Consider the following 14,406-nt stretch of genomic DNA (forward strand, 5'->3'; position numbering starts at 1 on the left):
TGCTTTCCCATCTTATTACTGAAAGCAAGTGACTAGGATTAGCCACATGTTGGAATAAAACTCTAGCTCCATCAGTTCCACCATTACATTAAGTGTGATTTGAAGGACTTCTTTTCTAACATTAGCAGTGAAGATTTATCTATCTTTAATCCAGGGGCATAATGCTAGACCAAAGATTGGGGAGGGGTGGAGGAGGTGCCAAAAGGAAGTTGTATGAAAACGAGGCAGCAACGGGAGAGCAAAATGGCAGACTGGATTGGCTCATCTAGGGATGCTTAGCAGCAGGAGACTTCCCTTTGGAGCAGAAAACTGCAGGGAAATTCCAATGCGAAGGGTATGAAGAGTACATGCACAAAAGGCCTAAGTCTCTGACAAGAATGCTAAACCTAGGCCCCTTCTGCACGGGCCAATAAACACGGGCTAACCATGGTATAAAACCTGTGTTGGGGGGGACTTCGTACGGATCCTGCTCCGGGCTTCCCCCTCAACCTGGGTTTTTCAAGAATTTCACTATCTGCGATTCTTTTGATTTAACATGGATTGCAGCCGTGGCCAAGCGAATGGCTGCCCCGGGAAGCGTGTTACTTGGCTGCGCTTCCCTTTCCCCCCCAGCCCTGGCCTCTCTGCTGTGTACCTATGGAGGGGCACAGGGATGGCAGCATGGCTGTAGAAGTCCATGTCTGCCAGGCTTTGTAGCTACACTAAGGTGACCAGATGGTCACCTTGTAAACCCGGGATGGGGGTAGGCGGCTGCGCGTGCACGTGCGCACACGCATGCTCGCACAGCCGCAGGAGCACACTGCCTTCTGGGGCGCTGCCGTTTCCCGCTGAAATGGCAGCGCCCCAGAAGGCAGTGCTCCTGAGGCCACGTGCACATGTGCGCACGGCCGCAGGAGCGCATGGCCTTCTGGGGTGCTGCCATTTCCCGCCCTGTCACAAAAGCGGGATGGCTGGTCAGCCTAAGCTACACAGTAGAGGGAGGTGAGTGGGGAAAAAAACACTTCCATGTGAAGGCACGTACCCTGGCCAACGTGCTTGCTGACCACGGGACACCCAGCCATGAGTGTGGCCCGGGCTATGACGGGTTCATTTATCCCGCCTGCAACCCGCTTTACATTTGCTGTGTGGAAAGGACCTTAGTGTTTTCTATCCTTTGCTCTTTCTGTTTAACTTCTTGGAACATTAAAGCAAGGTTTAATCTAGTGACCTACTAAGTAATCTGACACAGTGTGGCACACGTACAGCATACTTTTAAACCAGAGCTTTCTTGCTGCAGTTAATGGCATTCTACAGTTGAAGGGCTAGCTAGATTCACAGTTCATGTATTCAAAAACATTATGAACCAGAATACTAATACCGTGTGACTTACTGAACTGAAAAAAATACAGAAGGCCCATCCCACAAACACATTTATAGACTTTTTCCACACATACCATTTAAAACGTTTTCAGGCAGGAAATGAAATGTTTCCTTTGTGGAAGTCTGCATTGTTTTTTCTTCTTCTTTGGTTCCAAAACGTTTCGAAGCAGCCTCATCTCAACTATTATTGGGAGCTTGATGGAACATGCATATTACTCCCATTCTGTAGTCACTCCACTGACTGCCAGTTTAAAGTATTGACTTTCACACGTACAAAGCCCTTCATAGACTTGGTCCCTCATATCTCCCTGTAACGAAAGAGAGGCTTACTGCCACCTCTTTAAATATGTGGGTTGGGAATTTGTTGATGTTCGCAAGAATTCAGAAACAAAATTTTTAAAGTAAAATATTTTTGGGGGGTGTTATTGAGCGCCACACCTGCTCAATAAACGAAACAACTGAAAATGCATAAGTAAGGTAAAAATAACAGTTTAAAAACATTCAGTAGTGTAGCTTTCCTTACAACAAATGCAAGCAAAGGAAAAAAACAAGGAATATAACGGATAACTGACTGGCACAGATTAACGGGTGGAAAATACTTAAGATAACAGGCAGGATATCAAACAGAGCAACAGTAGTGAAGGTAAAAATGAAAAGAAAGAAAGATCATAATTAGAGTGTTGAAAGACAGTTATACACAAACTACTGGTCAGGTGGTATAAACAGACCAATAATGCTCTCATGGTAATTTGCTGAGTCAGCTTGGCAAAAAATCATAGGCCGTTTCCGCATGGGCCAAAAACGGCGGCCTGGGGGCGGTAAAAAACTGCCCGCTTCGAGACAGTAGCGGGCTGCTAAGGCTGGAAACGCGCAGCAGCACCGTAATTCGGCTGCCCTTCCCCTCCCTCAGGGCGGCGTCATTTCGCCCTAAAAAACAACCCTTTTGCAAAAGCTGGTTGTTTTGAGGGAACAACGATCTTTGCCGGGCGGGCGCTGCAAACAGCACCACCGAACATTACGCTGTTTTCCCTTCTCGTCACCTTATCCTCGTTGGCCTGCTGGCCTCCAGAAATTAAGCCCCTCCTCACCGGTCCTCCGACCACTGGAGGTCAGGAGGGCAGCGTGGGTGGGGCTTTGGAGGCCAGCAGCAGGCCGCATTTCGACGGGACAAGGGGTCGAGTGGGAAAGGGGCAGAAGCGGCTCCATGCGGAGCCGCCAATGTCGCCCGCCTGACCTCTCCTAGGAGAGGGCTGCCCGCTTACGCTATGCGCAAGGCTTGAAACGGTGCCATCGGCCCCCACGCCGGCAGAATTCTTGCCGGCGTGGGGGCGCCTGGGGGGCCGTGCGGAAACGGCCATAGTTGCTAACAGATGTAAATGCTTAATGAAATTGTTAGAGTCCTAATTACAAAGAACACAGTCTACAGCTGGGTATAACTTTTAGCTGAAGCAGCTACAGGTTGGAGAAAATTAAAGTGTGGTTTCTCCACACTCCCCCTATGCTCCACTATGACAACTTCACTTAACTGAGCAGGCCCTTCTGCAGGGACAATGTACAAATGAACAAAATCAACCACTGCCGGTACACGTGCTTTTTCCATTGTGGCCCCCACCTTGTGGAATGGCCTACCTGGAGAGGCCTACCTGGACTTTCCACAAACTATTATTCAAGAGATCTTTCCTACACAGACAATGGAGTCACACTGTACAAAATGCTTCCCAAAACTACTTAGATAAATTATTAGGGACTGTGGTCTACATTACTGTGTATAGTTTGCTGTAAGTTGGATCCTTTAATGTAATTTTGCATCATTGAATGTGTCCTGTGAACACTTTCAGTTTCAGAACTGCTTCAGTTGTGTTTTTTAGACTTCTGGTTGATTCTACAACTCAAATCCCGTTTCACTGTTTATCAAATGTCCTTGTTGATAGTATTGGCTTACTCTATGTAATCTGCCTTGAATCCCAGGGGGAAAGGCAAACCATAAACAATAGAAATGAATAAATGAACTCTATTGACCATAAATATTCACAAATATTTTATCTTTGATTTTCAGACTTCAACAGAAACTGTGTCCAAAGGATGTTGGGTAGGGGTTGAGGACTCCTTCAACATTTATTTACTGCAAGGAACATGCTCTGGAGAACTTGCTGCAGCCTAGGTAACGTGCTTAACTGAGTTAGTTCAATTGTGTTTTATTTGAATATCTGTATGCTGTGTGCTGTGTGCCTTTCCTCTGTATTTTGTTTTCGACCCCTTTCCACCATTAAAAAACAACTTACCACTCTTTTCCTTCCCACACCAGCTTTTATAATAAACCATTTATAAGAACAGATTTTTTTTTTTGGCTTGGTTTAGTACAATTGATTTTTTTGGGGATATTTCTCTGAATCTGTTTCCTGTGTGCTAGACTGACTACCAGGTTGATTATAAGGTATTTTTTCCCAGTCATTTCGTTGTTGTTTTACTGTGCAATCCAAAGGGGGGGGGGGGCAGAAGCCACATTGGAAGTGTGTGTGTGTGGGGGGGAGATCTGGTGTAGCAACGTGGCATGGACACTAGTGCTGAGGGACTTAACTTGGCATCCAGTTGCCGCAGCACCCAGACTTGAAAGCTGGGTCCTGCTGCATCTGGCTACCGCCACAAATGCCCATGCTGGCATAGAGGGAACATTCCGTGGGTGTTCCTAGAAACAAAGCCGACTTTAGTTGTCTCCCAAAGGAATCCCCCCCACCCAGCAGCACAGACTTACAACACCAACAAGGTGTCATAAGTCATTTTTCACTAGCTTTCCCATGGCAGAAAGGAGTTTCTCCCTTTCCCCTAGCGCCTGTGCTGTCAATTGCCTCTTCGGAGACTGTGCAGTGGTGCAGTCTCCAGATACCACTCTACTGCTCCCCCTTTGGATTGGGCTACCCAAGTGCAGTCCTGAGGGGAACTCTGAACCCTCAGCAGGTGGCAAAACCCTGGTGCTGATATAAATGCCCCTTATGCCAGAATAAGGGGCGTTTACCCTGGCAGAGGGATTCTGTGCAGCAGCACAATGGCCAGTTCCTACATATCTGAATGTATGAACTGCTTCAGTTGGAGGTGGGGGCGGGGGATGAAGTCAGGCAATAAGACTGCTCTGTCTGGGTCTTTCAAGCATGTGAACCATTATTTCATGCAGAATTCAACAAGATGGGAACATGCATGTATGAACAGAGCCAAAGGCTGCCACATACTGGCATTACAGTATGCATTTCCCTTTTTGATTGGATGTGAAGAGCTAGTGTTGTGATAAGTCTGCATATAATGATGTAGCCTTGTTTATAGCAGATGTCCTTTTGTATGAATTTTGTAAGAGGAACTCATTCATGCAGATGAAATGCTTGGCAACTGGGCGTGAGATAATAATGGTGATTTGGGGCATGCCTCTTATTAAATTTGAGCTTGTTTGCTAAGAGAGTAGCTATTACCCTTTGAAATTCAGCCGGGATTTCACAGTTCCTAGCAGGTCGCTGGCCGCTGAATCTTGGTACAAATGGCTGGCTTCCCAGCCTACTTGCTTGTCTGGCTATATGGCAAGATTGTGTTAGAGCCATGAATTGTTTTGATCATGGTGATTGGACTGCATAACTGACACAAATTAACAGCAACTGTAATTTATCAGTATAACATGCAATTATAGTAACAGGGATCAAGGGAAGCATAGAATTAAAAAGAAAAAAGAACTTAAAGAAAATAAAGGGTAATCTCAGGGAAGGAAGAGCTCTGAGCAGATGCGTCCAGATGGCCACGTAAACAGTGCGTCCTCTGAGATACATCATCTGCGTGGTGGAAATGATTTTATTATAAAATAATGCAATCTAACAATTTGAGTCCAATTGCTGATTTTAATTGTTCTACTTTTGTGATAATCAATAATAGTGCTTAGTATTTAGATAGCACTGTATAAGACCCAAATACTTCAGAAATGATCCTAGCAGTCTTTTAATCACCCCTGTCAAACTAGTCAGGTTTATGAGTCTCCTATGGCAAATGGGAATCTGGGGATGAAACTGCTTAAGTACTTTAATGATGGATTCCAGAGCTAAACCAGGGACTCCCTGAATCATAGACTTTGGGACAAAAGTTCTGGATTGTGATAGGAGTTGTCAGCAGAGTATATTTTCTGCTTGTGGTTATTTTATTGTCCTGTCTGTGAAACAACTATGTGTACTTGGGGGGAGTAGATTCAGATTGCTGAAATATTTCTAAATGATGTTTCTGGAAATTTGGAGTCCACATATGTATCGATCAGGAGAAAGGAGGGTCTACCATTGAGTTTGGTTGATTGATCCGCTCAAGCTGGGCAGTGCAGATGTTTTTAACATTTGCAGTGAATCTGTTTAATAGCATCAAAAATGGCCAAAGACTGCTCCATTTCTAAATGCAAAAAGTCACCTCAAAATAAAAATGCAGATAGTTTGAATCGGCTTTGATTTTTTGCTGTCTTTATCCCACAAATTTAAAAGAACTTTTGAGAATGTGGGATTCTAGTCTATTCCACCCCCTCCCCTGGACATGGTTTCATCTGCAACCGTGTGGCTGACTGTTGCATTTCCACCTCATTCGGGAACCTCTCAATTCTTTTGGGACATCTATATGACATACAACCCCACCACCTGTAAAACTGTTGCTATTCCAGCGAGATTAGACAAAACCCCTGAAAGTATCTTTCTATGACTTGGTTATCCAGAGGAGATCTGGAGTTTGCCTATCTCACTGCAAGCAAAATGTGTGAGTGCTACAGCAGATTTATAAAAAAACCAGTTAGTGTGATTCACAACCATTCCACCCCTCTCACTTCCACATAACATATGGATGCGAACATAATTTTGTTTGACCAGCAGAGGGCATAGACACACTGCTTCTCGGGACCAAGAGAAGTGGCCTGTGAATGTGAATATATGTGGCAAAATTGAGAAAGGAAGGTGTTTCTGTGTTTTCTTCCAGCAATTTTTGAAAATGTTTTTATAAAGTTGCACCAGAATCTAACGGGGCATGTTTAAAATCTCTCTCCACCCCCCCTCCCCGTGATTGTGGTAAAGTAGCTGTTTGCAAAAATTGTTGATAGACTAATTGACATAATTGCTCAATTAGGTCTGGGTTAGTTTGTGTCATGTTTGTGGTAGCTTCTTTCCATTATGTTGGGGGTAATTAGAAAATCTCTTAACGCTGCTTCCTCTCAAGGGAAACCTCTCATCTAGATCACTGAAAGGAAGTGATTTCCTTGCCGGGCAGAAATGAGTCACAGAAAATGTTCTTCTGTGTTAAATTTAATTGTTGCCTAGTTTAGACTTTAGAATTATTTGCAGTACTATGATGTCAACCTTTATCGTTTTAAATACAAAACAACAAAAGTTAAGCTCTCATCCTGAAAATACTTTTCAAAAACTTTCCATCAAATGGGGAAACTGAGCACACAGTTGTTTTTAGGCTCAGGGATTGAGAATATTAAAGTTTTCTGCTACCAGTATTTCAACTCTCAGCTTTCCATTAAGAGAGAGTTTCCTATTTTAGGAGAGAGCAAAATGGGCCTTTAGTTTCCCTGGTTCAAATCTCCCCCAAATATTGGCGATCAGGAATTGGGCAGCAGATTACAGTTGTACACACTAGAATTATAAAGCAGTATTCTTGTTGAGGCTTGAGACCCTCTGAGAATCTCTGGGTCTGCTGTTCAGCTTCATCTATAACTCTCCCTAACTCTCCACTGGTTTTACATCAGAGGGTGTTTGCCAGAACTTTGGCAGAGTTGGCTCTGGTTTTAACCTGGATGCTGTTTGTATCTTGTCAATAGACTATTACTGTTTTTGCATTTTTTGAGTGTTTTCTCCCTTGATGCTTGTTGACTTGAGATAAGGTAGGATTGGAGACATATTCTGTTACCTAGTAAAAATTATCCAGCACTTTCTTTCCGATCAGGGGCTCTGTGCATTAGGTTCACCTCATTCCCATGTTTACTAAACAGCCTGAAAGTGCATACTAGTACATACACATACTGTCTATACCTCCCTGTCTCCTCCATTCTTTTAAATACCTCTTTTTCTCTTGCTCTTCTGCTACTTCTACATTTTAAAAAATCTTTTGGGCTGCGTTGCATGTTCATTGTGTGTCTGTGCCTGTGACTTGCCTGCCTGGTGCGAAGGTTGCGGATGTCACGCTTCGTCTAGATAGGCTTTTAGAGAGTGCTGGGGTGGAGTCAGCAGTTGTGGTCCACATTGGCACCAACGACATTGGGAAATTTAGCCGGGAGGTTCTGGAAGCTAAATTTAGGCTGCTAGGAAACAGGTTGAAGTCCAGGACCTCCAAGGTGGCATTCTCAGAAATGCTACCCGTTCCATGCGCAGGGCGAGCTAGGCAAGCGGAGATACAGGGTCTCAATGCGTGGATGAGAAGGTGGTGTAAGGCAGAGGGTTTCAGATTTGTCAGGAACTGGGGAACCTTTTGGGACAAGGCAGGCCTGTACAAACGGGACGGGCTTCATCTGAACCAAAGAGGAACCAGGCTGCTGGCGCTCAACATCAAAAAGGTGGCAGAACAGCTTTTAAACGGATCACTGGGGGAAAGCCGACAGGAGCTGAGGTGACTTCGGTTCGGAATACAGTATCTATGGGGATGCAGACAGAGAGGGAGGTTTTTCTAAATCAACCACATACAAGCGAGGAACATAGCAATGTGCATGTGACAAGGGATAGTGTCTACAAAAGACTTGAGGGTAAAGCACATAAATCCCAGGTTAAGGACAGAGACAGGGTATACAGGTGTCTCTATGCTAATAGTAGAAGCATTCAACCTAAAATGGGGGAGCTAGAGTACAGAGTTTTGAAGGAGGACTTTGATATAGTGGGCATTACAGAGACATGGTGCAATGAGGAGAACCAGTGGGATGCTGTTATACCAGGCTACAGGCTCTATAGGAAGGAAAAGACAGGTGCATTGGGGATGGAGTTGCCCTTTACATCAAAGAGAGCATAGTATCACATAAAATAGACAATGCAAGGGGAGCTGGTTCCCCTACAGAATCACTGTGGATATCAATACCAGGTGTGAAGGACAGTTTAATATTAGGAATATATTATCGTCCCCCTGACCAAAGTGCACAAGAGGATTCTGAGATGGAAAAAGAAATTAGAGAGGCCAACAAAAACAAAAATGTAGTGGTAATGGGTGATTTTAACTATCCCCATATAAACTGGAAAAATGCATGTTCAGGTCATAGTAAGGAGAGAGCATTCCTGGATATGCTAAATGGCTGTGGCTTAGAGCAGACGGTTGTGGAACCAACCAGGGGAGAGGTGATCCTAGATCTAATTCTATGTGGGACCCAGGACCTGGTGCAGGAAGTCAGTGTTGTTGAGCCGATAGGGAACAGCGACCACAATGCTGTCAGATTCAGTATCTCAGCATGCGAACAAGTGGCAACTACTAATGTAGTTACATTCGCCTTCAGAAAGGGAAATTTCTCAAAGATGAGGGGGATAGTGCGCAGGAAGCTGAAAGGGAAAATCAAGAGAGTCAAAACTGTCCAGGATTCTTGGAGGTTATTTAAAAACACAGTAATAAAAGCTCAGCTGGAATGTGTTCCACAGGTTAGAAAAGGCAGCACCCAGTCCAAAAGAAAGCCACCATGGTTAACAAGAGAGGTTGAGGAAATTATCAGAAAAAAGAAAATGTCTTTTAGAAAATGGAAGTCCAGTTTGGCTGATGAAGAATATGAGAGGGAACACAAATGGTGGCAAAAGAGAAGCAAGTTAGCTGTAAGGGAGGCAAAAAAGGATTATGAGGAACGCATGGCTGCGAACATCAAGACCAGCAACAAACAGTTCTTCAAGTACATCAAAAGCAGGAAGCCAGCAAGGGAAGCGGTAGGCCCGTTAGATGACAAAGGAACAAAGGGTGTGCTAAAAGATGGCAGGGAGATTGCAGAGAAGCTGAATGAATTCTTTACATCTGTCTTCACCCAAGAGGAGGTGAGGAACATTCCTGCACCTGAACCAAGCTTCTTAGGAGGCGAATCCGAGGAACTAGCGAAGATAGTGGTAGACACGGAAGAAGTTCTGGCAGCCATTGATAAACTAAATGCTACCAAATCCCCTGGCCCAGATTGCATTCACCCAAGAGTTCTTAAAGAGCTCAAGCATGAAATTGCTGATCTTCTCACTTTAATATGCAACTTATCCCTGAAATCAGGCTCCATCCCTGAAGACTGGAAGATGGCCAATGTCACACCAATCTTTAAGAAAGCATATAGGGGACCCGAAATTACAGGCCAGTCAGTTTGACATCTGTTCCTGGTAAATTAGTAGAATCTATCATTAAAGATAAAATTATAAAACATGTAGAAAAGCAAGACCTGCTGAGAAAGAGTCAGCATGGCTTTTGCAGAGGCAAATCCTGTCTTACAAACTTACTAGAGTTCTTTGAGGGTGTAAACAGGCATGTGGACAGGGGTGAACCGGACATTGTCTACTTGGATTTCCAAAAGGCTTTTGACAAAGTTCCTCACCAGAGACTGTTGAGAAAACTCAGCAATGAAGGAATAAGAGGGAAGTCCTCCTATGGATTAAAAACTGGTTGGAGAAACAGGAAACAAAGAGTGGGTGTAAATGGGAAGTTCTCACAATGGAGAGATGTCGGGAGTGGTGTCCCCCAAGGATCCGTTTTGGGACCAGTGCTCTTTAACCTATTCATAAATGACCTGGAATTAGGGGTGGGTAGTGTGGTGGCCAAGTTTGCAGATGATACCAAATTATGTAGGGTGGTGAGAACCACAAAGGATTGCGAAGAGCTCCAAGCGGACCTTGATAAATTAGGTGAGTGGGCTCAGAAATGGCAAATGCAGTTCAATGTAGCAAAATTTAAAGTGTTGCACATAGGGGCAAAAAATCCAAACTTCACATACACACTACAGGGGTCAGTGCTATCAGTCACAGACCAGGAAAGGGATTTAGGCGTCTTAGTTGATAGTTCCATGGGAATGTCAACTCAATGCATGGCAGCTGTGAAAAAGGCAAACTCTATGCTGGGGATCATTAGAAAAGGAATTGATAATAAAACTGCAAAGATTGTCATGCCCTTATATAAAGCAGTGGCGCGACCGCACTTGGAGTACTGTGTCCAGTTCTGGTCACCGCATCTCAAAAAGGATATTGAGGAGATAGAAAAAGTGCAGAGAAGGGCAACAAGGATGATTGAGGGACTGGAGCACCTTCCCTATGAGGAGAGGCTGCAGCATTTGGGACTCTTTAGTTTGGAGAGGAGGCAGCTGAGGGGGGATATGATTGAAGTCTACAAAATTATGCATGGGGTAGAAAATGTTGACAGAGAGAAATTTTTCTCTCTTTCTCACAATACTAGAACCAGGGGGCATTCATTGAAAATGCTGTGGGGAAGAATTAGGACTAATAAAAGGAAACACTTCTTCACGCAACGTGTGATTGGTGTTTGGAATATGCTGCCACAGGAGGTGGTGATGGCCACTCACCTGGATAGCTTTAAAAGGGGCTTGGAAAGATTTATGGAGGAGAAGTCGATTTATGGCTACCAATCTTGATCCTCTTTGATCTGAGATTGCAAATGCCTTAACAGACCAGGTGATCGGGAGCAACAGCCGCAGAAGGCCATTGCGTTCACATCCTACATGTGAGCTCCCAAAGGCACCTGGTGGGCCACTGCGAGTAGCAGAGAGCTGGACTAGATGGACTTTGGTCTGATCCAGCTGGCTTGTTCTTATGTTCTTATGTTCTTATGTGCCCCCTGTAAATACTCTCTCCTGGTCTAAAGTCAGTCTTTTATTTATTTGCATTAGTTAAACTGTTCGCATTGTGCCTTTTAGTGCAGAAGACACCCCCCCCTCCATATCATCCATTCTGACTCACTGCTTCTTTTTGGCTAACTCAATGGTGTCGTCATGATTTCAATTCTGGGGAAACCCAAGTGGCCTGTTTACTAAGGCATGGGAAATGGTTTGCTTTCTGTCCTAACTTCTGATGAACTCTCCCTAGAGTCCCCCCCACCCACTCACCAACCACCACATACACTTTGAAAAATCCAGATTTAGGAATTTGCAGTCTAGTTAACTGTGCTTAAGAAATGCAGTCCATGTGAACCTAATTTCTTAGCATGATTCTGGGAACCAAAAGCTGTAGTGAGAAATGTCTTAGGGATGTAAACATCATAATCCCCATGGTCACAACAGGAAAAGGGGTTATTTCAGAAGAAATATCTCTTGGGAGAACCACTTGTCCAATATATTTTCTCCCTTTTTTAGTGGATCTCACTGGGTGACTTTTTGAAGACCTTCAGCTGTTCACAACCTGCACTATGGATTTTCTGCTCTTTCTCCTCTCCCAGTTGTCCTCCACTCCACGAGACTATAATTAAAGATAATCTACAGGGCACTAAATGCTGGGTGCCCGCTACAATTCAATAGGCAGTTTCAGCAGCAAGTTCTCATCCATCTCATAGGACCTTGTTTTTTATAGTGGTTCTTCCTGTGAGGTATTAGCCTGCTGAACTGGGAGCGTGGGAAGTGCTCTTGCAAACAAACACGAAGCAACTAGGGAGTCTCGGGATGCTCTGTCAATGCAAGTCCGGCTAGTTCAACCAATTGTGAACTATAACCACTACTTCATCATGGGAAACTCCCTCTTTGAGTCATAGCTGTGTCCTCCTATACCCTGAAACTAATAAGCCTGGAGTCTCTCATTTTAACAGATTATTCACTCTCACTATGCTCTTTGTCCGAATTTCCTGTTGCTATTTTTAAAAACAGAAATTAAGCATGTAGTTGCATTTGTGCTCCTTGATGCAGGTGCTTAAGTGGAGTCACACCCTTTTAACAATATGGAGTTCAGATAGTCCAGGGGCCTCCCAATGTGGTACCTACCACTACCTTTGTTGGTGCGCACCAAATGTTTTCAGAAAGTGAGTGGGGCTAGGTGGGGCTCTGGCCCACCAGGGCAAGGCAGAACTCACAAGCATCCGATGAAGTGAGCTCTGACTCACAAAAGATTACGTTGGAATAACTTTACAGATAAATTTAACAATTTAAATAAATTTAAATTTATAGAAGGCTGGCAGGCGGGGATGGTGGCATTCCAGCACTGCTCCACCCTTTCCAAAGGGCTTTTCCTTGGTGCGGGAAGCCCAAAAAAGTGGGGAAAAAACCACTTTGAGAATCCCCCATAGGGAAGAATAGAGATACACCACAAAAATCATGGTGTATTTCTGCCTGTGGCTCTACCAGCGCACAGGGCTTGGCTGGGCAATGGAGGCTGACTAAGGTTGGCCCCAATTCCCAGCCTGCCCCCGGAACGTCCCTGCACAGATGCAGCATTTTGCACTGGTGGACCTGGGTGACAGTGGTGGCATCCAGTAAGTAACTCCCCTGCAGCACATTTGCCCCTTTGAGCTGGTGAGGTGGGCACCCATGCCAGAACTAGGCTGTGCCGCCTCCACAAGAGGATTCCACCCCCAAATTGGGCTGCCCGGTTTTTTGAGGGTGCCAGTAGAGTCTATTTAATTAAATTTTGCAATTTTGTGCATTTGTGTCTTCAGACACAAGTGTGTTTTAATTTTTTGCATTTTTAGAAACACATAAGAAAAAAAGGGAAACCAAAATAGAGAGAAGAGAATAATGAGCATAAAATGTGAGGCCGTTTCCGCACGGCCTTTTTATGGCCTTTTAAACACCGTCCCCAGGGAGCCATTCGCACAGGCAACGCAGCAGTGCCGACCTGACTGCGCTCCCCCTCTTGCCGGCGTGGGGGCGCCCCGGGGGCCGTGCGGAAACGGCCTGACATTAAGAGGAAAAAAACATAAAACCATTCAAAGGTCCCTTCTGCACATTCAGAATAATTCACCTTCACAATTGTTTGCAAGTGGATTTGGCTATTCCGCACAGCTTTGAAGTGCATTGAAAGTGGATTGAAAGTGCATTATTCTGCATGTGCGGAAGGGGCCAAAGCAAAGTGTAACAATTAAATACATCTATCTTTAGTTCAGCATCTTTTGCCAAAAAGTCAAGAATACCTTTCCAGGTTAACAAAAACTGAGCTTGTTTGAAGAATGGTAGCCTGTATGAGCCTATATCACTGTCCTTAAGTAATGACAGAATAATTGGTGAAATCTCTGGCAGAGATTGACTGAACAGCCCTACTGTCATGAAAGGTCAACATCAGCAGAAGGGGTTACAGTTGCCAGTGGCTGGGCTCCAACTAACACTGATGCTCCCATTAGCTAAGTTGCTCTAAAGGGACAGAAGGCCTTGAGAACATGGGAGAGTGGCCTAGGAAAGTCATGAGCTTCTAAAGGCCTCTTGGTAAATATTTGTGTGTGGTTTTTTTTTAACTGTTACATAGTCTGTGGTAATATCTGTAAGCTGTCCTGAGATGTATAGGAAGATACAGATACTTTAACTCAGTGGTTCTCAACCTTCCTAATTCGGCGACCCTTTAATACAGTTCCTCATGTTGTGGTGACCCCCAACCCTAACATTTATCCATTTTACAGATGGAGAACACTGGTGCAGAGAGTCTTAGGCGACCCCTGTGAAAGGGTCATTCAACCCCCAAAGGGGTCCCGACCCCCAGGTTCAGAACCACTGCTTTAACTTAAACACATTCCAATAGTCCAATCAAGGACATTACTCGAGTCAGTGCATTATCCGGAAAGAAGGAACTCAAGCTATGCTTGCCTTGGAAAAGGAAACGCTATGGGAGATCTCCATCTTGCACATATTACTTAAAACTGAATGAAGAAGTCTTCCATATCGTCTCAGGCACGCTTTTCTGCAGCCCTGCCTCAATGACATATTCATTGGCAAAAAGGGACTTCAAGCAACAGAACCAGCTCTCTTATCTATCAGCAAATCTGGGTCCTGTACAATGCTCACACTCTTTACATGATCACAGCTTTAGACTGTAGCCGTGTTGATCTGTAGTTGAACGGCTAGATTCAAGTACAGTAGCAGCTCAGAGACCAACAAGGTTTTTTTTTGGGGGGGGGGGGGGCGGCGGAGGA

The 14,406-nt window shown here is 44.6% G+C and overlaps 1 protein-coding gene across 1 annotated transcript in view; it reads left to right on the plus strand.

Moving 5' to 3' along the window:
* RASA3 (RAS p21 protein activator 3) overlaps positions 1-14,406 on the plus strand; it is a 211,123-nt gene that overhangs the window by 28,517 nt on the left and 168,200 nt on the right. Inside the window, exon 2 of the mRNA XM_048492563.1 lies at positions 3,416-3,520. Coding sequence (XP_048348520.1) covers positions 3,493-3,520 — 28 coding nt within the window. The 5' untranslated portion in view covers positions 3,416-3,492. The remainder of the gene's footprint in view (positions 1-3,415; positions 3,521-14,406) is intronic.

This window comes from Sphaerodactylus townsendi, linkage group LG04, assembly GCF_021028975.2.
Source record: "Sphaerodactylus townsendi isolate TG3544 linkage group LG04, MPM_Stown_v2.3, whole genome shotgun sequence".
Lineage (NCBI taxonomy): Eukaryota > Metazoa > Chordata > Lepidosauria > Squamata > Sphaerodactylidae > Sphaerodactylus > Sphaerodactylus townsendi.